This window comes from Pseudophryne corroboree, chromosome 6 (genome assembly GCF_028390025.1).
Source record: "Pseudophryne corroboree isolate aPseCor3 chromosome 6, aPseCor3.hap2, whole genome shotgun sequence".
Taxonomy (NCBI): domain Eukaryota; kingdom Metazoa; phylum Chordata; class Amphibia; order Anura; family Myobatrachidae; genus Pseudophryne; species Pseudophryne corroboree.
This window is the reverse complement of record NC_086449.1, coordinates 406,264,720-406,289,802: the sequence shown is the minus strand read 5'-3', so window position 1 is coordinate 406,289,802 and position 25,083 is coordinate 406,264,720. Positions and strand designations below refer to the sequence as shown.

The following is a 25,083-nucleotide window of genomic DNA, read 5'->3' as shown; positions in this document are numbered from 1 at the left end:
AGAGAGAAGCTGGATCAGGAGATGACGTATTTGTGATGTGAGCACATGTTGAAAGGATGGGAATGTATAAGTTTGGAGGGACAGGCTGAAGAGGTGAGCTTGAGGTCGGCATATAGTGGTGAAGAGTAGTGGAGATATTGAGCGGAAATAGGTTTGAGGGGACATATGGTAGGGTGAGACAACTTCATTATACTTTCTGTGGGCAACAGCAATTTATTTTACTCTGACGTCCTAGTGGATGCTGGGAACTCCGTAAGGACCATGGGGAATAGCGGCTCCGCAGGAGACTGGGCACAAAAAGTAAAAGCTTTAGACTAGCTGGTGTGCACTGGCTCCTCCCCCTATGACCCTCCTCCAAGCCTCAGTTAGATTTTTGTGCCCGAACGAGAAGGGTGCAAGCTAGGTGGCTCTCCTGAGCTGCTTAGAAGTAAAAGTTTAAATAGGTTTTTTATTTTCAGTGAGTCCTGCTGGCAACAGGCTCACTGCATCGTGGGACTAAGGGGAGAAGAAGCGAACTCACCTGACTGCAGAGTGGATTGGGCTTCTTGGCTACTGGACATTAGCTCCAGAGGGACGATCACAGGTTCAGCCTGGATGGGTCCCGGAGCCGCGCCGCCGGCCCCCTTACAGAGCCAGAAGAGCGAAGAGGTCCGGAGAAAGCGGCGGCAGAAGACGTTCCTGTCTTCAAATAAGGTAGCGCACAGCACTGCAGCTGTGCGCCATTGCTCTCAGCACACTTCACACTCCGGTCACTGAGGGTGCAGGGCGCTGGGGGGGAGCGCCCTGAGACGCAATAAAAACGATATAAAAACCTTATATGGCTAAAACAAATGCATCACATATAGCTCCTGGGCTATATGGATGCATTTATCCCCTGCCAGTTTCCTGAAAAAAGCGGGAGAAAAGGCCGCCGTGAAGGGGGCGGAGCCTTTCTCCTCAGCACACAAGCGCCATTTTCTTTCACAGCTCCGCTGGAAGGACGGCTCCCTGACTCTCCCCTGCAGTCCTGCACTACAGAAACAGGGTAAAACAGAGAGGGGGGCACTATTGGCAGCTAATATATAAATACAGCAGCTATAACAGGGAGTAACACTTATATAAGGTTATCCCTGTATATATATATAGCGCTCTGGTGTGTGCTGGCAAACTCTCCCTCTGTCTCCCCAAAGGGCTAGTGGGGTCCTGTCCTCTATCAGAGCATTCCCTGTGTGTGTGCTGGGTGTCGGTACGATTGTGTCGACATGTATGAGGAGGAAAATGATGTGGAAGCAGAGCAATTGCCTGTGTTAGTGATGTCAACCCCTAGGGAGTCGACACCTGACTGGATGGTAGTAATTAAAGAATTACGTGACAACGTCAGCACTTTGCAAAAAAACTGTTGACGACATGAGACAGCCGACAAATCAATTAGTGCCTGTTCAGGCGTCTCAGACACCGTCAGGGGCGCTAAAACGCCCGTTACCTCAAAGGTCGACACAGACCCTGACACGGATACTGAATCCAGTGTCGACGGTGACGAGACAAACGTAATGTCCAGTAGGGCCACACGTTACATGATCACGGCAATGAAGGAGGCTTTGAACATTTCTGACACTACAAGTACCACAAAAAAGGGTATTATGTGGGGTGTGAAAAAACTACCAGTGGTTTTTCCTGAGTCAGATGAATTAAATGAGGTGTGTGATAAAGCGTGGGTTTCCCCCGATAAAAAACTGCTGATTTCTAATAAATTATTGGCACTATACCCTTTCCCGCCAGAGGTTAGGGCACGTTGGGAAACACCCCCTAGGGTAGATAAGGCGCTCACACGCTTATCAAAACAAGCGTTACCGTCTCCTGATACGGCCGCTCTCAAGGAACCAGCTGATAGAAGGCTGGAAAATATCTTAAAAGGTATATACACACATACCGGTGTCATACTGCGACCAGCGATCGCCTCAGCCTGGATGTGCAGCGCTGGAGTGGCTTGGTCGGATTCCCTGACTGAAAATATTGAAAGTGCGATGTCCATTTCTGCCAGAAGAACGTTATGGACGCGACAGTGGTCAGGTGATGCGGATTCCAAACGACATATGGAAGTATTGCCGTATAAAGGGGAGGAGTTATTTGGGGTCGGTCTATCGGACCTGGTGGCCACAGCAACGGCTGGAAAATCCACCTTTTTACCCCAGGTCACCTCTCAGCAGAAAAAGACACCGTCTTTTCAAACCCAGTCCTTTCGTCCCTACAAGGGCAAGAGGGAAAAAGGCCGCTCGTTCCTGCCCCGGGGCAGAGGAAGGGGAAAAAGACTGCACCATGCAGCCTCTTCCCAGGAGCAGAAGCCCTCCCCCGCTTCTGCCAAGTCCTCAGCATGACGCTGGGGCTCTGCAAGCAGACTCGGGCACGGTGGGGGGCCGTCTCAAGAATTTCAGCGCGCAGTGGGCCCACTCGCAAGTGGACCCCTGGATCCTGCAGGTAGTATCACAGGGGTACAAATTGGAATTCGAGACGTCTCCCCCTCGCCGGTTCCTGAAGTCTGCTCTACCAACGTCTCCCTCCGACAGGGAGGCAGTATTGGAAGCTATTCACAAGCTGTATTCCCAGCAGGTGATAATCAAGGTACCCCTCCTACAACAGGGAAAGGGGTATTATTCCACGCTGTTTGTGGTACCGAAGCCGGACGGCTCGGTGAGACCAATTTTAAATCTAAAATCTTTGAACACTTACATAAAAAGGTTCAAATTCAAGATGGAGTCACTCAGAGCAGTGATAGCGAACCTGGAAGAAGGGGACTATATGGTATCCCTAGACATCAAGGATGCTTATCTCCATGTCCCAATCTACCCTTCTCACCAAGGGTACCTCAGGTTTGTGATACAAAACTGTCATTATCAGTTTCAGACGCTGCCGTTTGGATTGTCCACGGCACCACGGGTCTTTACCAAGGTAATGGCCGAAATGATGATTCTTCTTTGAAGAAAAGGCGTATTAATTATCCCTTACTTGGACGATCTCCTGATAAGGGCAAGGTCCAGGGAACAGTTAGAGGTCGGAGTAGCACTATCTCAGGTAGTGCTACGTCAGCACGGGTGGATTCTAAATATCCCAAAATCACAGCTGATTCCAACAACACGTCTACTGTTCCTAGGGATGATTCTGGACACAGTCCAGAAAAAGGTGTTTCTCCCGGAGGAGAAGGCCAGGGAGTTATCCGAGCTAGTCAGGAACCTCCTAAAACCAGGAGAAGTGTCAGTGCATCAGTGCACGAGAGTCCTGGGAAAAATGGTGGCTTCTTACGAAGCGATTCCATTCGGAAGATTCCATGCAAGAACTTTTCAGTGGGATCTGCTGGACAAATGGTCCGGATCGCATCTTCAGATGCATCAGCGGATAACCCTATCTCCAAGGACAAGGGTATCTCTCCTGTGGTGGTTACAGAAGGCTCATCTTCTAGAGGGCCGCAGATTCGGCATTCAGGATTGGATGCTGGTAACCACGGATGCCAGCCTGAGAGGCTGGGGAGCAGTCACACAGGGAAGAAATTTCCAGGGCTTGTGGTCAAGCATGGAAACGTCTCTTCACATAAATATCCTAGAGCTAAGGGCCATTTACAATGCCCTAAGTCAAGCAAGGCCTCTGCTTCAGGGTCAACCGGTATTGATCCAGTCGGACAACATCACGGCTGTCGCCCACGTAAACAGACAGGGCGGCACAAGAAGCAGGAGGGCAATGGCAGAAGCTGCAAGGATTCTCCGCTGGGCGGAAAATCATGTGATAGCACTGTCAGCAGTGTTCATTCCGGGAGTGGACAACTGGGAAGCAGACTTCCTCAGCAGACACGACCTCCACCCGGGGGAGTGGGGACTTCATCCAGAAGTCTTCCAAGTGATTGTAAACCGTTGGGAAAAACCAAAGGTGGACATGATGGCGTCCCGTCTCAACAAGAAACTGGACAGATATTGCGCCAGGTCAAGGGACCCTCAGGCAATAGCGGTGGACGCTCTGGTAACTCCGTGGGTGTTCCAGTCGGTATATGTGTTCCCTCCTCTTCCTCTCATACCAAAAGTACTGAGAATCATAAGAAGGTGAGGAGTAAGAACGATACTCGTGGCTCCGGATTGGCCAAGAAGAACTTGGTACCCGGAGCTGCAAGAGATGCTCACGGAGGACCCGTGGCCTCTACCTCTAAGGAAGGACCTGATCCAGCAGGGACCTTGTCTGTTCTAAGACTTACCGCGGCTGCGTTTGACGGCATGGCGGTTGAACGCCGCAACTTGAAGGAAAAAGGCATTCCAGATGAAGTCATCCCTACCCTGATCAAGGCCAGGAAGGATGTAACTGCAAAACATTATCATCGCATTTGGCGAAAATATGTTGCGTGGTGTGAGGCCAAGAAGGCCCCTACGGAGGGATTTCAACTGGGTCGTTTCCTACATTTCCTGCAAGCAGGATTGTCTATGGGCCTAAAATTAGGATCCATTAAGGTTCAAATTTCGGCCCTGTCGATCTTCTTCCAGAAAGAACTGGCTTCAGTGCCTGAAGTTCAGACGTTTGTCAAAGGGGTACTGCATATACAGCCTCCTTTTGTGCCTCCAGTGGCACCTTGGGATCTCAATGTAGTTTTAGGGTTCCTAAAATCACATTGGTTTGAACCACTTGCCACAGTGGATTTGAAATATCTCACATGGAAAGTGGTAATGCTGTTGGCCCTGGCTTCAGCCAGGCGCGTATCAGAATTGGCGGCTTTATCCTATAAAAGCCCTTACCTGATATTTCATTCGGATAGGGCGGAATTGAGGACTCGTCCTCAATTTCTCCCTAAGGTGGTTTCAGCGTTTCACATGAATCAACCTATTGTGGTACCTGTGGCTACTAGGGACTTGGAGGACTCCAAGTTGCTGGACGTAGTCAGGGCCCTGAAAATATATGTTTCCAGGACGGCTGGAGTCAGAAAATCTGACTCGCTGTTCATACTGTATGCACCCAACAAGCTGGGTGCTCCTGCTTCTAAGCAGACGATTGCTCGTTGGATTTGTAGTACAATTCAACTTGCACATTCTGTGGCAGGCCAGCCACAGCCAAAATCTGTAAAAGCCCATTCCACAAGGAAGGCGGGCTCTTCTTGGGCGGCTGCCCGAGGGGTCTCGGCTTTACAACTTTGCCGAGCAGCTACTTGGTCAGGGGCAAACACGTTTGCTAAATTCTACAAATTTGATACCCTGGCTGAGGAGGACCTGGAGTTCTCTCATTCGGTGCTGCAGAGTCATCCGCACTCTCCCGCCCGTTTGGGAGCTTTGGTATAATCCCCATGGTCCTTACGGAGTTCCCAGCATCCACTAGGACGTCAGAGAAAATAAGAATTTACTTACCGATAATTCTATTTCTCATAGTCCGTAGTGGATGCTGGGCGCCCATCCCAATTGCGGATTGTCTGCAATACTTGTATATAGTTATTGTTACAAACAAATCGGGTTGTTTATTGTTGGAAGCCATCTTTTCAGAGGCTCCTACGGTTATCATACTGTTAACTGGGTTCAGATCACGAGTTGTACGGTGTGATTGGTGTGGCTGGTATGAGTCTTACCCGGGATTCAAGATCCTTCCTTATTATGTACGCTCGTCCGGGCACAGTATCTTAACTGAGGCTTGGAGGAGGGTCATAGGGGGAGGAGCCAGTGCACACCAGCTAGTCTAAAGCTTTTACTTTTTGTGCCCAGTCTCCTGCGGAGCCGCTATTCCCCATGGTCCTTACGGAGTTCCCAGCATCCACTACGGACTATGAGAAATAGAATTATCGGTAAGTAAATTCTTATTTTATTTCTGTGTTTGAGTACTTTCTGGATAAAAGATTTCTAGCAAAAAAAAATCCCATTGGTGTATGTTCTTATATAGTTTATTCAGTCATCACTCACTAGGTTAGCAGTAGCACAGCTTCATTAATGGCAACACAGTAGAAGTTAGAAAAATATGAACAATGCATTTGCTAGCACAGCAAGTCTTTGAAAAGAAATATAAGCCTATAGAAAAGTTATAGACCATTGTTATGTAATTGTGTATAGGACACTTCTCTCATTGTTTTTATTATGTACACAGGAGATGAAGGCATGGAGATTAAGAAGCAGATCACTGGCATGAGGAGACTACTGAATGACAGCACTGGACGAGTTTACCAGCGTGTTGGCAAAGAAGGGGAGAAACTAAAGGAAGAAATGCATGACTTGGATATGAGTTGGACTGAAAGTACCCCTTGCCCCGCGGAAGATCCCATTCATTCACCTCATGCTCCGTGGAACAATATGCCAATCCAAGCCACTGAGTTTTCAGGACAATACGGAACCCGTTCTAAAACTGTGCAGAATCATCTTAAAACTCCTGGATCTAATGGTATGTTATGCTTCCTCTGTATGGAAATGAAGCAGTCATAAAGTAAGCATATTATCAATAATTTCCAATATATAGTCTTACGATATAGGGGTTCTTTGTCATATATTTCCATTAGATTTACAATTAAAAGGACATTTTTCAGTCAAATTCCATCATGAACAACAATGTAGCGAAGAACTGCCTAGTTCAGAGGTTCCCAAAGCAGTCCTCAAGGCATCACAACAGTCCAATTTTTAAGAATATCCATACCTAGGCACAGGTGACTTAATTAGTACCTCAGTCAGTTTGATTATACCATCTGTGCACAAGCAGAGATATCCCTACATCCTGGACAGTTGAGGTGCCTAAAGGACCACGTTTGGGAACCACTGGCCTAGTTACATTAGATGCATTGCATTCACTGTTAAAGTATAAAGGTAAAAAATCTACTTTCTGCAGCGGGGTACACTGGTATTCCACAGGGAATAACATTGGGGTGTAGAGTTGGATATTGATCCGAGACACCAACAGGCTAAAGCTTTGACTGTTCCCAGGATGCATGCACCGCCTCCTCTATAGCCACGCCTCCAGGCACTGGAGCTCCGTTTGTAAGTTGGTGCCTGCAGTGCAGGCAGCTAACAGGTGTGGCTGCGCTAGGCAGCCCTTAAAAGAGCTTTTTTAGAAGACAAGTTTGTGAGAGTGTCCATATTCTGTATGGAAACCCTGCGAATAAGCAAACCTTGGCTAGATGGATTAGAATGGTGATTGCACAAGCCTATGCGCAGGCTGAGCTCCCAGCTCCTGCTGCTATCAAAGCTCATTCTACTCGTTCTGTTGGACCTTCTTGGGTGGCCCGCCGTTGCGCGTCCGCAGAACAAATGTGCAAGGCGGCTACATGGTCTTCAGTGAACACGTTCATCAGATTCTATGCCTTTGATACTTCCGCCTCCCAGGATGCTTCCATTGGACACCGGGTTCTTGTGCCCACTACAGTGCGTCCCCACCCATGAGGAATTGCTTTAGGACATCTCCGATGTTATTCCCTGTGGAATACCAGTGTACCCCGCTGCAGAAAAGGAGATTTATGGTAGCCTTACCATTGTTAAATATCTTTCTGCTTCGTACACTGGATTCCACAGGGTGCCCACACTGACGCACTTAGCTTCTTTGGATTTGTATGGCATTAGACGTTGGTACCTTCTCCTGTCGTGAGAATGTGGTTCTATGTGACTAACATCTACCGTCTCTCTTACCTGCTACTGTATTGGACTGGTTAACAATACTGAGCTCCAGTGGCTATAGAGGAGGCGGTGTAGTGCATCCTGGGAACAGTCAAAGCTTTAGCCTGCTGGTGCCTCGGATCAAGCTCCAACTCTACACACCAAGGGCGTGATTCAGAGCTGATCATATTCTCTAACATGTACAGGGCTAATCCGCACCACATTGCAGCCCCCCCTTCCCCCCCGCAAGGATGCAAAAGCATCGCACAGGTTCAGGGAAACCTCTGTGCTTGTTGCGGGCGCAACCATGAAGAGGAAGCTGCTTTCAGGGATTTTGTTCCGCATGCTTGACCGCAGGTATACCGGCCTAAGGACCCTATTCTGGTTGGATCGCATATTCTGCTGAAAAGCGTGTGCTGTCACACGACCGTCCCGAAAACGCTCCAACCCTATTGCAGTTTTCACAAACACAGTCCCGCAATGCGCCCACCCCCCAACGTTTGTTTCAGTCACTCATAGTTTGATTGCATCCTTCAGGGATGCGATCACACTATGAAAGCGAATGCATCGCAGTGTACTGATAATAGCTCAATTGCAACTTTCAGTACACTGCAATGCAAGCTAAATGAGGGCATAAGTGTGCAATGTAATAGTTACACTGGCTTGAAGTCAAACTTGTTACTCCTTATAGCAGACAATGTGAAAGACACATTCAATTAGCTTCATTAATTTACAGTGGCTAATTGATCACACAGGGGCTATTCAATTAACCTCAACACCAGCACTTATTGAAGATTCTTTATCTGGACCCTTTCAGGTCCCATAGCAAAATCCCCAATAAGTGCCCTGTTTTTGCAGCTGCGATCACGACATAACTTATCCCGGATCCTATGGTCGCGCAAGAAATATGGCCAGGGCCGTAACTAGGTGTGTGCAGATTGTGCCTTGCACACAGCACACTTGTGGGGGGAGCGCATCGCTGGTGATGGGAGAGTCCCGCTGCACTGCCAGAAGTCAGCCGGGAGCCAGGACACTGAATGGAGGAAGAAGCAGGATAGTTCCGGAGCTGTCCTCTTTCATGCCCAAGCAGCCCTGCCTCCCACTCGACCTTCCCACCACATCTCTCCGGCTACTGTGATATCCTCTTTCCCCCCACCTTCCCAGAATGCAGGTGCAGGCACGAGGTCTTCGCGCACAGCATTCTGGGAGCGGACGCAGTGGTGGGAGCTAGGGGAGCGTGGTATTCTACACGCGGCCTCCCGCCCACAAGCACCAGCCAGTTCTGCAGCCTGCCTGAGTGCCTGGCACTGAGGAGGAGTCCTGCCGGCTGCCACCCACGCATTCCGGGATCTCGGCACCACCAGCAGCACAGCACTCGGCCAGTCTTAGCACTGCAGGGAGAGTGCTGACCCCCACTCCCTGGCCAGTGTGAGTGCGGCCGTATATATGCCCTAACTGACACTCTCACTCTCTGTTCTCTCTCTCTCTCTCTCTCTCTCTCTCTCTCATTTGTCCTCACCCCAACTCTCCTCCAATCTCTCTCTTTTTTGTCTTCACCCCTCTCTGTCCCTCTGTCCTCACCCCTCTCTCTCTCTCTTTTTGTAAAAGGGGGCTCTGCCAGCCTAATTTGTAAAAGGGGGACTCTGCTGCCTAATGTGTAAAAAGGGGGACTCTGCCGCCGTACAGTGTAAAAAGGGGGACTCTGCCGCCATAATGTGTAAAAAGGGGACTCTGCCTGCCATAATGTGTAAAAAGGGGGACTCTGCTGCCGTAATGTGTAAAAAGGGGGACTGTACCTGGCGTAATGTGTAAAATGAGCTTTAGCTGGTGTAATGTGTGTCAGTGGCGCTACTGTGCGGGCGTAATTTAAATAATAGAGACTACTGTACAGCGTAATATGAATCGGTATTATTTTGTGGCCATGCCCCTTCCCTATGAAGCCAAGCCCCAATATTGTTGATGCGAGACTGCCGCGTGCACTGGCCCTGTTTTGTATGGGGGGGTGGGGGCCGCCCCGATGCTGTTTATTGCACACAGCGCTAAAATGTCTACTTATGGCAGTGATACTGGCTTCAATTGAATTGCCTGAAAAAAAAAACATCCGGCAAAAATCACGGTAAAGCCCATTTTTCTACACGCAATTTTTTTTCAGGCATAATTGCATTCCCCCTTATAAGCAAAAGAAAGTAAAAGTAGTAGAAAGGGAAAATGTCTAACAGTGTGGACCCAGGGGCGTAGAGAGGGTGGAACAAGTGGAGTTTGAGCTCCAGGCGCCACTGGGGACAGAAGGCGCTGGCTCACTGCACAGCTGAGAGCCGGGATCTCGGGCAGGGGTAGGAGGAGATGACTAGAAGAGAGGGAAGGGGTGGCCACCACACTGCCTGCATGTTACATATCACTGATTGCACAGTACAGAGAGTCCAGTGCAGTTAAGTGTAGTGTGGTGTGTTGTTAAGGAAGAGGGGAGGTTTGGAGGCTTGTCGGAGGAACTTTCCTTGCTGTCAGGGATCTGCATTCAGTGATCTGGAACATGCAGGCAGTGTGGTGGCCACCCTTTCCTTTTCCTCAGTCCTTTCCTTCTACCCACGAGGTCCAGCCTGTCAATCACATAGAAGCTCCGCCCCTCCAGGCTGGAACGAGGAGCTGCTCTGCTGCTGGCCTCTTGGTGACAATTATTGTGTGCATACTGTGTGTTTATGTCTGTGTATACTGTGTGTTTATGTCTGTGTATACTGTGTGTTTATGTGTATATGTCTGTGTTTGTGTGTAAATGTGTGTATATGTCTGTGCTAATGTGTATACATGTATGTGTGTGTTTGTTTATGTGTATATATATCTTTGTTTACAGTATGTGTGAGTATACTGTATGTGTGTGTTTATGTATGTCTCTGTGTGTATATGTGTATGTCTGTGTATATCTGTGTGTGTTTATGTGTGTGTGTGTGTGTGTGTGTGTGTGTGTGTGTGTGTATATATCTGTGTATATTTGTGTTTATGTATGTCTGTGCCTAAATGTCTGTGAATCTATGTATGTATGTATGTATGTATGTGTGGTGGTGGGTGGGGGCGCCGTGACATGACCCTGCTCCAGGTGTCATGTCTCCACGCTACGCCTCTGTGTGGACCTCAAATGTTATTTGCAATAAGTACTTGTACAATGCACCCAGAGCCGCAGTGAACGGTCCCTTAGAAATCTCTTCTACAACTCCACAATCTACCACCGACTGGCTATTTAAGCACCTTCCTCAGGAGACGTATGCTCTGTCTGGCGATTCAAGCACACTGCTTTCATGTAATTATATTTTGGAATTGATTAATGTGAGTCAAGTGGTAGTAGGGTTTCAGCATATTGATTCATATCCATCTGTACTCTGCCTCACGTTCATGCCATTTTTGTCAACTTTAGGTTGAAATGTGACAAATGCAACACAAATCATTTATAAATATGGTATTGCTAACATGACATTTGTAAACATTAGTTTTTCTTTTACCAGTTCACAAGTATAAGTGTGAAAATGCAATCATTTTATATATATTTACTGAGGCAAATCACGGTATGACAGACAACCTCACTCTAATTCAACAGGTGAATTGCGATTGGTTAATACTGTGCCAGAATCGAAGTGCTGCACTTGTAACTGCCAGCCCACTCTGCAGGCAATCCTTCAGGAGCTAAAGGCAATGAGGAAGTTCATGCAAGTACAGGCAGGTACTGTATGTTACATTATTTACATACTAACAACGTTTTTTGTTTATTTCTATAAATACTAGTCCATAAGTTCAAACACTGGGATGTCGTCGCCTCATGAGAAGTTTACATTAAAGCTGCAATTAGCATTTAAAATTGTACATGACCCAAATGACTCTGGCCATTTTGCTTCCGTTTGTTATCTTAGGACTTAATAGGACTCTGTATCATACTTAACTACTACAGGAAACTTCTGAATCTCGGGAAAGTGGGCAGCCAGGTGGCTTGGTGATCATCATGGCCCCATGACCTACAGCACAAAGCTACAGATCATGTCACTGTACTGCAGGAGTTGAGGTAATGGTGAAGCAAATCAGGTCACCAAGACCCCTGCACTTGCCCCCTGTACCTCGCCTTACAGGAACCTTCCAAAGTAAAAAATTTAGACATATATACTAACATACTGTATATACTAACAAAAATAGCAGCAGTATAGTAGTAAGCTAATACACCGTTTATATTCGTAGAGAAAAAAGACTTCAGATTTCAAATGTAGCTTTTTTTTAAAGTCCTCCGTTTCCGTACACGCATTAGAGGGAGCCATTTTTTGGGCTGTACCATAATTCACAGTAATGCAGCCTATTAATTTACTAAAGTACAAAGGGGGTAAGAAGTACCTGTTAAATTGTTTTCATTGCACAAATATCACTTCTAAGGTGGGGAATTCAATTAGCTGTGGTAATTTACCTTAGGCTAAGTGATCCCTCGGGACTATTCATTTAGCCTCAAATGCAGTCCGCAGCCATGCTAACCAGGGCCGTAACTAGATGTGTGCGGAGAGAGCACCGATCATAGCGCTGCAGGGTATGGGGCGCTGTTGGCAGCACTTGTCAATTACCTGTTTTAATTACTTTCACTTGCAGCTTCCCCCCTTTTTGAAGCCCAGCATCTCCTGACTGTCCCTGTCCATTACCCTGACCCCTTCTGTGGCTAATACCTATACAGCAAGGGTGTTAAACTCGCGGCCCACGGACTGCATGCTGCCCCTACCATATCCTTTTGCGGCCCCTGGCCAGGGGTCCTTATGTGGTCAGTTGGCAGGGAATTGAGCCAGAACGCTGACCAGGTTAGTGGTGCCCGGCTTCGGCCTCCGCCCCGGGGGTGTTGCCCACCTCGTCCAGGCTCCGTAGGCGGTGGCAGCAGCACCGCGGACAGGAACGTTCTTTGGACAGCAGCAGAGAGCGAGGAGTGGAGTGGGCTGGAGCAGGGGCAGCAGGCTGAGAAGGAGGCTCCCAGCACAGTCCAGCAGCACGGCCCCCAGCACACACAGTACAGCCAGGGAGAGCAGCGAGCAGGGGAGCAACTCCATCACCTCCCACCCAGCATCTCACCTGCAGCACGGTGCGGCTCTGCTCACCTGCCTGGCCTCTTATATTGCCCGGCCCCGCTCCTGTCAACCCAGTGGTGTCCCTATTAATAACAGAGCGCTTGTTTGTATGTGAACGCACACCTATGGGGAAAAAAATTGTTAGATAATACTGTTCATGTGTGATGATTAGAGAGTCCACAGATTAAAAGCTTTAAGGGATCCAATGTATTACCGTTGGTGGATGAGCGGGAGTGGAAGCAGGTAAATACAGCCGCTATCTCTCCCTAACACTAGTACCTGTACAGTCAGCGGTTCCCGGCTGGTTCTCTCTTGCGGCTTCTCCCCTGCGCCCGTTGGCGGTAAATGCTGGACGCTTGTATAGTAAGCTCCCTTCTTGCGGCTTCTCCTGTATGCCTATGGGCGGCAAATATTGGACTTGCGTCCTCCGGGGGCTGTGGCTAGTGTCTCTAATGTGCGCTAACCAACACGTTTCGGGCGGCATGTCTTTTCTTAAGAATACTTATATTTCTCTTATGTCCTAGAGGATGCTGGGGTCCATTTTAGTACCATGGGGTATAGACGGTTCCGCAGGAGTCTTCGGCACGTTAAGACTTTTTAACAGTGTGAACTGGCTCCTCCTCTATGCCCCTCCTCCAGACCTCAGTTTAGAAAATGTGCCCGGGAGACTGGATGCACACCAGTGGAGCTCTACAAAGCTTTACTGGAAAAGACTTTGTTAGGTTTTTTTATTTTACAGAGAAGCTGCTGGCAACAGCTTCCCTGCTTCGTGGGACTTAAGGGGAAGTAGGAACCAACTTCTCAATTAGTTCAATGGCTCTGCTTCCGCTGACAGGACACCATTAGCTCCTGAAGGGTACTAAACACAGCCCTTGCCTGGCTTCTGCTCACTCCCACAGCCCTGCCGCCACCCCCTAACAGAGCCAGAAGTCAGAAGGCTGGTGAGTATTCACCGGAGACCTGCAGAGAGGGGTCCTCCGGTCATCATGGCGGCATAAAGGTACCAGCGCAGCGTGGGATGCTGCGCACAAACATGTCTCTCAGCACTGGGTGCAGAGCGCACGCGGGGGGGGGGGGGGGCACACTCTGGGGGACATGGTGAAATCCTTACTCTCACTGGCATAACAGTACATACATGTGAGCCGCTGATGTACATACCCCTGCCAGTATAAATATTGTACTCACTGAGGTAGAATCGCGCCATTACAGGGGGGCGGGGCTTCTCCTCAGACTTGCCAGTAACACTCATTTGGCGCCATTTTTCCCCGCAGAGACGCCGGAGTGCTGATCCTGAACGCTGCTTCTCCTCACACATCGCTGTTACAAGTACCAGGGTGTTATAGAAGGGGAGGGAAGCATATATTATTGAGGTCTGCGGACTTCATATTGGATAAAAGCGCGTGGTTGTATATATATTTCTCTGACATCCTAGTGGATGCTGGGTACTCCGTAAGGACCATGGGGAATAGACAGGCTCCGCAGGAGACTGGGCACTCTTAAAAGAAAGATTAGGTACTATAACTGGTGTGCACTGGCTCCTCCCTCTATGCCCCTCCTCCAGACCTCAGTTAGAATCTGTGCCCGGCCAGAGCTGGATGCACCTAGTGGGCTCTCCTGAGTTCACTAGAAAAGAAAGTATTTGTTAGGTTTTTTATTTTCAGTGAGATCTGCTGGCAACAGACTCACTGCTACGAGGGACTGAGGGGAGAGAAGCAAACCTACCTGCTTGCAGCTAGCTTGTGCTTCTAAGGCTACTGGACACCATTAGCTCCAGAGGGATCGAACACAGGGCCCGACCTCGATCGTCCGTTCCCGGAGCTGCGCCGCCGTCCCCCTTGCAGAGCCAGAAGACGGAAGATAAAGATGAAAAACGGCGGCTGAAGACTCCTGTCTTCATTAAGGTAGCGCACAGCACTGCAGCTGTGCGCCATTGCTCCCATAGCACACCACACACTCCGGTCACTGTTGGGTGCAGGGCGCTGGGGGGGGGGGGCGCCCTGGGCAGCAATTAGTTTACCTTTTGGCATAAATTAGCACATAATACAGTGTATAACACTGTATATGTGCAAAACCCCCCACCATTAACATTATAAAAAGCGGGAGAAGCCCGCCTCTGAGGGGGCGGGGCTATCTTCCTCAGCACAGCCAGCGCCATTTTCTCTTCACAGCTCCGCTGGAAGGACGCTCCCCAGGCTCTCCCCTGCAGTATCCAGTACGACAAGGGTAAAAAAGAGAGGGGGGGCACATAAATTTAGGCGCAATTTGTGTATTAGCAGCTATTGGGAAAAATCACAGTATAGTGGAAATCCCTGTGTTATATAGCGCTGTGGTGTGTGCTGGCATACTCTCTCTCTGTCTCCCCAAAGGACTTTGTGGGGTCCTGTCCTCAGTCAGAGCATTCCCTGTGTGTGTGCGGTGTGTCGGTACGGCTGTGTCGACATGTTTGATGAGGAGGGCTACGTGGAGGCGGAGCAGGAGCCGATAAGTGTGATGTCGCCCCCTACGGGGCCGACACCAGAGTGGATGGATATGTGGAAGGTATTAACCGACAGTGTCAACTCTTTACATAAAAGGTTCGATGACGTAACAGCCTTGGGACAGCCGGCATCTCAGCCCGCGCCTGCCCAGGCGTCTCAGAGTCCATCAGGGGCTCAAAAACGCCCGCTAGCTCAGATGGCAGACACAGATGTCGACACGGAGTCTGACTCCAGTGTAGACGAGGATGAGACAAATGTACAGTCCACAAGGGCCATCCGATGCATGATTACGGCAATGAAAAATGTGTTGCACATTTCTGACATTAACCCAGTTACAACTAAAAAGGGTATTATGTTTGGGGAGAAAAAGCAGCCAGTGACTTTTCCCCCATCTGATAAATTAAATGAATTGTGTGAGGAAGCGTGGTGTTCCCCTGATAAGAAACTAGTAGTTTCTAAGAGGTTACTGATGGCGTACCCTTTCCCGCCAATGGATAGGTTACGCTGGGAGACATCCCCTAGGGTGGACAAGGCGCTCACACGATTATCTAAAAGGGTGGCACTGCCGTCTCAGGATACGGCCGCCCTAAAGGAGCCTGCAGATAGGAAGCAGGAGGCTATCCTGAAGTCTGTTTATACACACTCAGGTACTATACTGAGACCTGCTATTGCCTCAGCATGGATGTGTAGTGCTGCAGCAGCATGGTCTGATACCCTGTCAGACAACATTGATACCCTTGACAGGGATGCTATATTGCTAACCATAGAGCATATAAAGGACGTCGTCTTGTATATGAGGGATGCACAGAGGGACATTTGCCGGCTGGCATCTAGAATTAATGCAATGTCCATTTCTGCCAGGAGAGTATTATGGACTCGGCAGTGGACAGGTGATGCTGATTCTAAAAGGCACATGGAGGTTTTGCCTTATAAGGGTGAGGAATTGTTTGGGGACGGTCTCTCGGACCTCGTATCCACAGCAACAGCTGGGAAGTCGATTTTTTTACCTCAGGTTCCCTCACAGCCTAAGAAAGCACCGTATTATCAAGTACAGTCCTTTCGGCCTCAGAAAGGCAAGCGAGTCAGAGGCGCATCCTTTCTGCCCAGAGGCAGGGGTAGAGGAAAAAAGCTGCACCAGACAGACAGTTCCCAGGAACAAAAATCCTCCCCTGCTTACACTAAGTCCACCGCATGACGCTGGGGCTCCACAGGTGGAGCCGGGTGCGGTGGGGGCGTGTCTCCGGAACCAGTGGGTTCGCTCACAGGTGGATCTCTGGGTTCTACAAGTGGTATCTCAGGGATACAAGCTGGAGTTCGAGGCGACTCCCCCTCGACGTTACCTCAAATCAGCATTGCCAGCGGCTCCCAGGGAAAGGGAGGTAGTGCTGGTGGCTATTCACAAGCTGTACCTTCAGCAGGTGATTATCAAGGATCCCCTCCTTCAACAGGGACGGGGTTACTATTCCACAATGTTTGTGGTACCGAAACCGGACGGTTCGGTGAGACCCATTCTAAATTTAAAATCCTTGAACACTTATGTAAGGAAGTTCAAGTTCAAAATGGAATCGCTAAGGGCGGTTATTGCAAGCCTGGAAGAGGGGGATTTTATGGTGTCGCTGGACATCAAGGACGCTTATCTGCATGTCCCCATTTACCCACCTCATCAGGAGTACCTCAGGTTTGTGGTACAGGACTGTCATTACCAATTCCAGACGTTGCCGTTTGGTCTGTCCACGGCACCGAGGGTATTTACCAAGGTAATGGCCGAAATGATGATACTCCTTCGGAAGAGAGGAGTTATAATTTTCCCGTACTTGGACGATCTGCTTATAAAGGCGAGGTCCAGAGAGCAGTTGTTAGTCAGCGTAGCACTTTCTCGGGAAGTGTTGCAACAGCACGGCTGGATTCTGAATATCCCAAAGTCGCAGCTGATTCCTGCGACGCGTCTGCTCTTCCTGGGCATGATTCTGGACACAGAACAGAAGAAGGTGTTTCTCCCGGTGGAGAAGGCCCAGGAATTGTCATCGCTGGTCAGGGACCTCCTGAAACCAAAACAGGTGTCGGTGCATCACTGCACGCGAGTCCTGGGAAAGATGGTGGCTTCTTACGAAGCAATTCCCTTCGGCAGGTTCCATGCAAGGATCTTTCAGTGGGATCTGTTAGACAAATTGTCCGGATCGCATCTTCAGATGCATCGGTTGATCACCCTGTCCCCAAGGGCCAGGGTGTCTCTGCTGTGGTGGCTGCAGAGTGCTCATCTTCTCGAGGGCCGCAGATTCGGCATACAGGACTGGATCCTGGTGACCACGGACGCAGGCCTCCGAGGATGGGGGGCAGTCACTCAGGGAAGGAACTTCCAGGGACAGTGGTCAAGTGAGGAGACTTCACTACACATAAATATACTGGAACTAAGGGCCATTTACAACGCCCTGAGTCAAGCAGAGCCCCTGCTTCAAAACCAACCAGTGCTGATTCAATCAGACAACATCACGGTGGTCGCCCATGTAAACCGCCAGGGCGGCACAAGAAGCAGGTTGGCGATGGCAGAAGCCACAAGGATTCTCCGATGGGCGGAAAATCACGTGCTAGCACTGTCAGCAGTGTTCATTCCGGGAGTGGACAACTGGGAAGCAGACTTCCTCAGCAGGCACTACCTCCACCCGGGAGAGTGGGGACTTCATCCAGAAGTCTTCACGCAGATTGTAAACCGTTGGGAACGGCCACAGGTGGACATGATGGCATCCCGCCTCAACAAAAAGCTAAAAAAATATTGCGCCAGGTCAAGGGACCCTCAGGCGATAGCTGTGGACGCACTAGTGACACCGTGGGTGTACCAGTCGGTTTATGTGTTCCCTCCTCTTCCTCTCATACCCAAAGTACTGAGGATAGTAAGAAAGAGAGGAGTAAGGACTATACTCATCGTTCCGGATTGGCCAAGAAGAACTTGGTACCCAGAACTCCAAGAAATGATCTCAGAGGAACCATGGCCTCTGCCTCTCAGACAGGACCTGTTACAGCAGGGGCCCTGTCTGTTCCAAGACTTACCGCGGCTGCGTTTGACGGCATGGCGGTTGAACGCCGGATCCTAACGAAAAAGGGCATTCCAGATTAAGTGATTCCTACGCTGATAAAGGCTAGGAAAGATGTGACAGCACAACATTATCACCGTATATGGCGAAAATATGTTGATTGGTGTGAGGCCAGGAAGGCCCCAACAGAGGAATTCCAGCTGGGTCGATTCCTGCACTTCCTACAGTCAGGAGTGACTATGGGCCTAAAATTAGGATCCATAAAGGTCCAGATTTCGTCCCTATCTATTTTCTTTCAAAAAGAACTGGCTTCACTACCTGAAGTTCAGACGTTTGTTAAGGGAGTGCTGCATATTCAGCCCCCTTTTGTGCCTCCAGTGGCACCTTGGGATCTTAACGTTGTGTTGGATTTCCTGAAATCCCACTGGTTTGAGCCACTTAAGACCGTGGAACTAAAATATCTCACGTGGAAAGTGGTCATGCTATTGGCCTTAGCTTCAGCTAGGCGTGTGTCAGAATTGGCGGCTTTGTCGTGTAAAAGCCCTTATCTGATCTTCCATATGGACAGGGCAGAATTGAGGACTCGTCCCCAATTTCTCCCTAAGGTGGTATCAGCGTTTCATTTGAACCAACCTATTGTGGTGCCTGCGGCTACTCGGGACTTGGAGGACTCCAAGTTACTAGATGTAGTCAGGGCTTTGAAAATCTATGTAGCCAGGACGGCTGGAGTCAGGAAGACTGACTCGCTGTTTATCCTGCATGCGCCCAACAAGCTGGGTGCTCCTGCTTCAAAGCAAACTATTGCGCGCTGGATCTGTAACACGATTCAGCAAGCTCATTCTGCGGCAGGATTGCCGCATCCTAAATCAGTAAAAGCCCATTCCACGAGGAAGGTGGGCTCTTCTTGGGCGGCTGCCCGAGGGGTCTCGGCTTTACAACTTTGCCGAGCTGCTACTTGGTCGGGTTCAAACACATTTGCTAAATTCTACAAGTTTGATACCCTGGCTGAGGAGGACCTTGCCTTTGCTCATTCGGTGCTGCAGAGTCGTCCGCACTCTCCCGCCCGTTTGGGAGCTTTGGTATAATCCCCATGGTCCTTACGGAGTACCCAGCATCCACTAGGACGTCAGAGAAAATAAGAATTTACTCACCGGTAATTCTATTTCTCGTAGTCCGTAGTGGATGCTGGGAGCCCGTCCCAAAGTGCGGAATCTCTGCAATACATGTATATAGTACAAGGGTTATTGTTTTGAGCCATCTGTTGACTGAGGCTCAGTTGTTGTTCATACTGTTAACTGGGTATGGTTATCACAAGTTGTACAGTGTGATTGGTGTGGCTGGTATGAGTCTTACCCTGGATTCCAAATCCTTTCCTAGTAATGTCAGCTCTTCCGGGCACAGTTTCCTTAACTGAGGTCTGGAGGAGGGGCATAGAGGGAGGAGCCAGTGCACACCAGATATAGTACCTAATCTTTCTTTTAAGAGTGCCCAGTCTCCTGCGGAGCCCGTCTATTCCCCATGGTCCTTACGGAGTACCCAGCATCCACTACGGACTACGAGAAATAGAATTACCGGTGAGTAAATTCTTATTTTATATTGTATACAATACATATAGGGCGTGTGGTGTGGACTGGCAATTCCCTCTGGGTCCCTCTGATAGACATTAGGGTAGATCTGTACCCAATAGCTCTCCTGTGTGTGAGTGGTGTGACTGTACAAGTGTGTACCATGTCTAGAGAAAGCTCTTCCCCAGAGGAACCCATTTTGGATGCACAAGAGTGTTCTGAGCCGGTGTGGGTGAGAAAGTTGCAGAGTAATATGTCTAAACTGGCAAAGAAATTCTCTGAGTCTGAACAACAGACAAATTATTGGAGACAGTCTGTGGAGGATGCTCTGTTTGCTGATTCCTCCACGTCATCCACTCGGGACCCCTCCAGCTCCCACAAAAGGTCTCTGGCCCAAATTATGCAAAGGGACACTGACACAGATTCCGACACTGAGGTCGACACTGGGGATTTGAGAGGGGTAGACCCCAAACTACCTAAGAGCATTCAATGTATGATAGTCGCTATAAAAGAGGTGTTAGAATTTACTGACAGAACACCTGCACCTGACGAAAAAGATTATTTGAAATGAAATAAAAAACAGGTGGTGACTTTTCCTCCATCTAAGGACTTAAATGCATTCTTTGAGAAATCCTGGGCTAACCCGGAAAATAAGTTTTCTATTCCTAGAAGGTTGCGGGTAGCTTACCCTTTCCCTGAAGAGGACAGGCGTAATGGGAGTCGCCCCCAATGGTAGACACCTCAGTCTCTAGGTTGTCGAAGAAAATAATTTTGCCTGCCCCGGGGTCAGCGTCGTTAAAAGAACCTGCTGACCGCAAGTTAGAGACGACTTTAAAGTCCATCTGTATTGCTACGGGTACGTTACTCAGGCCCACAATTGCTTCTGCGTGGGTAGGTAACGCAGGTAAAGTGGGCAGACAACTTAATTGTTAATATTGACACGGTCGATAAAGATGATATGCTTCTAATTGTAGGTCATATCAAAGATTCTGCAGGTTACTTAGTTGAGGCTATGAAGGACGTTGGTTTACTGGGCTCAAGAGCCTCTGCTATGGCGATTTCAGCTCGCAGGGCACTCTGGATCCGCCAAAGGAATGCAGACGCAGAATGCAAGAGAAATATTGAGGCGCTCCCCTACAATGGTGAGGCCCTCTTTGGTGAAAAGCTGGATGCCATGATATCAACTACTACATCTGGCAAATCAGCATTTCTGCCGTCGGCACCTGCACCGGCTAGAAAAGTATATCATTCTCATACTATGCAGTCCTTTCGGCCCAACAAGTACAAAAAGGCTAAGGGTACCCCTTTTTTCACAGGAAAAGGGAGAGGAAGAGGTAGGAAACCTACAAAACCATCAGGCTCGCAGGAGCAGAAGTCAGCAACTACTTCCGCTAAAGCCACAGCATGACGCTGGGGCTCCCCTGTGGGAGTGCGATCGGGTGGGGGCACGTCTACTGTTTTTCAGCCAGGTCTGGGTGCACTCAGATCTGGATCCTTGGATAATACAGATAGTATCCCAAGGTTACAGGTTGGAATTTCAAGACCTTCCCCCATGCCGATTTTTCAAATCAGCCTTGCCAGTTTCGGTTCAGGACAGCACAAATGTGCTGAACGCAATACAGAAATTATGTCAAGACAAAGTAATTTCCTTGGTTACTGCCGAACAAAAGAACCAAGGCTTTTATTCAAGCCTGTTTGTGGTGCCGAAGCCGGATGGTTCGATCAGACTGATTTTAAACCTAAAATCTCTGAATCTTTATTTGAAAAGGTTCAAATTCAAGATGGAGTCCCTGAGAGCGGTGATCTCCAGCTTGGAAGAAAAGGAATTTCTGGTGTCAGTGGACATCAAGGATGCTTACTTGCATGTCCCCATTTACCCGCCACATCAAGCATACCTGAGGTTTGCGGTTCAGGATTGCCACTACCAATTCCAAACATTACCGTTCGAGCTCTCCACGGCTCCGAGAATATTCACCAAGGTGATGGCGGAGATGATAGTTCTCCTTCGCAAGCAAGGAGTCAACATAATTCCATACTTGGACGATCTCCTCATAAAAGCGAGATCCAGGGACAAGTTACTCCAGAACATAGCATTATCCCTGACGGTACTTCAACAGCACGGTTGGATCATCAACTTTCCAAAATCACAGTTGGAACCGACGATGAGGTTATCATTTCTGGGAATGATACTGGACACAGAAGTACAAAGAGTATTTCTACCGGTGGAAAAGGCTCAGGAGATCCAGAGCATGGTCAAACAAATTTTGAGACCACAAAGAGTATCGATTCATCAGTGCATTCGCCTGCTGGGGAAAATGGTAGCAGCTTACGAGGTGCTACAATATGGCCGATTCCATGCCAGGGTTTTCCAGTGGGACCTACTGTACAGGTGGTCCGGGTCGCATCTCCACATGCATCAAAGGATAATTTTGTCAGCGAAAGCCAGAATTTCACTCCTGTGGTGGCTACAAACTTCTCACCTTCTGAAGGGGCGCAGGTTCGGGATTCAGGCCTGGATCCTGGTGACCACGGATGCAAGTCTCCGAGGTTGTGGAGCAGTCACACAAGGGGAAAGCTTCCAAGGAAGATGGTCAAGTCAAGAAACTCTCCTTCACATAAACATTCTGGAATTGAGAGCTGTGTACAACAGCCTTCATCAAGCGGCACACCTTCTGCAAGTTCGTCCCATACAGATCCAGTCAGACAATGTAACGGCAGTAGCTTACATAGGGGGTAATTCTGAGTTGATCGCAGCAGGAACTTTGTTAGCAGTTGGGCAAAACCATGTGCACTGCAGGGGAGGCAGATCTAACATGTGCAGAGAGAGTTAGATTTGGGTGGGTTATTTTGTTTCTGTGCAGGGTAAATACTGGCTGCTTTATTTTTACACTACAATTTAGATTGCAGATTAAACACACCTCACCCAAATCTAACTCTCTCTGTGTCACAACTGAGGGCCTGAGCTGACGGGAGGCAGCCTCAGTTGTAGGGGCTGAGATGTACCGGAACCTGGGAGGTTGTATCAGACCCCTGGACATGTAAGTAACATGAATAATAACTGCCCGAAGGCGTGACCACGACAACTTGGATAAAAGTCAATGATGTTTATTATGACAACTCCGCAACACAGCAGCAGTAAAAGAAAACGTAAAAGTCAGCAAATAATAAATACAGTTCCTGGGTACTACAGGATGGCAGGAGCCACAGGGCACTGGTAGTGTGAGATAGTTCTTATGATCTTCTAGATGGAAAGTCCTTACCAGGCCCGACTGTAGCAATGGAGATAACCCAGGATTGTGCCAGCTGGTGTTCCAGGAAAAGCTGGGTTGCTGAAGGTAAAACAGCTGCTGTGGATACTGGCTGGAACCAGACTGTTGTTAGCACGGAGTGGATACTGGCTGGAACCAGTTAAATAATAAATGAACTTGGGAGCGATGAAATATGAACTGAAATGTAGAACTTGAGAGCGGAGAAATAATAATACCGGTGGAGAGTGGTAAAGTGTAGAAAGGACACCGGCCCTTTAAGGGAAGCTGTACTCTGCTGGAAGCTGAGCTGGAAGCAGGTAATGTTGTAGCTGGAAACAGATGAATCCACAATGGATTGGAGAGTCAGGCTACACCGCAGGTGGAATGCTGGTGCGGGTCTCTATGGTGGAAGTCTTGAGACAGGAGCTGGAACCTGGAAGACAATCACAGGAGAGAGACAAACAGGAACTAGGTTTGACGACCAAAGCACTGACGCCTTCCTTGCTCAGGCACAGTGTATTTATACCTGCAGCAAGGAAGGGATTGGCTAGGCAATTATGCAGATTAACAATACTGACAACAGATTGGAGGAAATGATCAGCTGACAGAATCCAAGATGGCTGCGCCCATGCAGACACTTGGAGGGAAGTTTGGTTTGTAATCCATGTGGTAATGAAAACAGTAAGGGCGGCGCCGGCCACTGGAGACAGGAGACGCCAGGCTGACAAGTGCACATCCAACCACGCGGACACAGCGGAGGCCGCGGCTGACGTAATCGCCACTCTGACACTCTGCATGCAGAAGCTCAGGGACGGCGGCGGAGGCCGCGGGAGACGCCATGCCAGATGTAATAAGGCGTTACTGTGACAGCGTCTCAGAGAGACAGGAGAGGATGCAGGAATGTGAACATTAGGATAACAGATGGGATCCGTTCCTGGAGCGCTGAGCCAGCCTTAGGAGGCATCTGATGGGTAAGAAATGGCGTCCAGATACCCGGATCGTGACAGCACCCCCCCCCCCTTTAGGAGTGGCCCCAGGACACTTCTTTGGCCTTTGAGGAAACTTGGAATGGAATCTCCGGACCAAGGCAGGAGCATGGACATCAGAAGCATTGGTCCATGAACGTTCCTCAGGGCCGTAACCCTTCCAGTCAATAAGATACTGTAGTTGACCGTAACGGTGACGTGAGTCCAGGATCTTGGCCACTTCATACTCAACGCCTCGTTGAGTTTGGACTTTCGGAGTTGGAGGAAGTGAGGAATGAAACCGATTCAAGATCAGCGGTTTCAACAGGGAAACATGGAATGTCCTGGGTATTTTTAAGAAGGGAGGCAACTGGAGTCTGTAAGCAACAGGATTGATGACTTGTTCAATCTTGAAAGGACCGATATAGCGAGGTGCAAACTTCATACTGGGAACTCTTAACCTCAAATTCTTCGTGGATAACCATACCCGATCACCCACCTTGAGAGCAGGAACTGCTCGACGCTTCTTATCCGCAAACTTCTTGTACCTGAACGATGCCTTGAGCAGAGCTGATCGTACGCTCTTCCAGATATTGGCAAACTGATGCAAGGTGATATCCACTGCGGGAACAGAAGTTGCTGGAAGCGGTTGGAACTCAGGAACTTTAGGGTGGAATCCAAAGTTAGTGAAGAATGGTGTTGAAGCAGATGAAGAATGATACTGGTTGTTATGACAGAACTCGGCCCAGGGAAGTAATTGAACCCAGTCATCTTGAGAGGAGGACACATAGATGCGGAGGAAGGCCTCCAAGTCCTGATTCACCCTCTCGGTTTGACCATTGGTCTGAGGATGGTAAGCCGTGGAAAACTTTAGCTTGACTTGGAGGACTTGACATAAACTTCGCCAGAATTTGGCTGTGAATTGAACTCCTCGATCTGAGATAATTTCTTCAGGAAGACCGTGGAGTCGGAAGATCTCTTGTATGAATACTTGAGCCAACTTGGAAGCTGACGGAAGACCGGTGAGAGGAATGAAGTGTGCCATCTTGGTGAACCGGTCAACTACCACCCAGATGGTATTGAACTTGTTGCACATGGGTAAGTCTGTAATGAAATCCATCGACAAGTGGGTCCATGGTCGACGGGGAACGGATAGTGGAAC

The 25,083-nt window shown here is 48.9% G+C and overlaps 1 protein-coding gene across 4 annotated transcripts in view; it reads left to right on the top strand.

Annotated features, from left to right (window-relative positions):
- Positions 1 to 25,083, top strand: part of BEND7 (BEN domain containing 7) — a 218,343-nt gene that overhangs the window by 92,693 nt on the left and 100,567 nt on the right. For all 4 annotated transcript variants that reach the window (XM_063926897.1, XM_063926899.1, XM_063926900.1 and 1 more), the window contains 2 exons: positions 6,073 to 6,363; positions 11,149 to 11,271. In XM_063926897.1, coding sequence (XP_063782967.1) covers positions 6,073 to 6,363; positions 11,149 to 11,271 — 414 coding nt within the window. The remainder of the gene's footprint in view (positions 1 to 6,072; positions 6,364 to 11,148; positions 11,272 to 25,083) is intronic.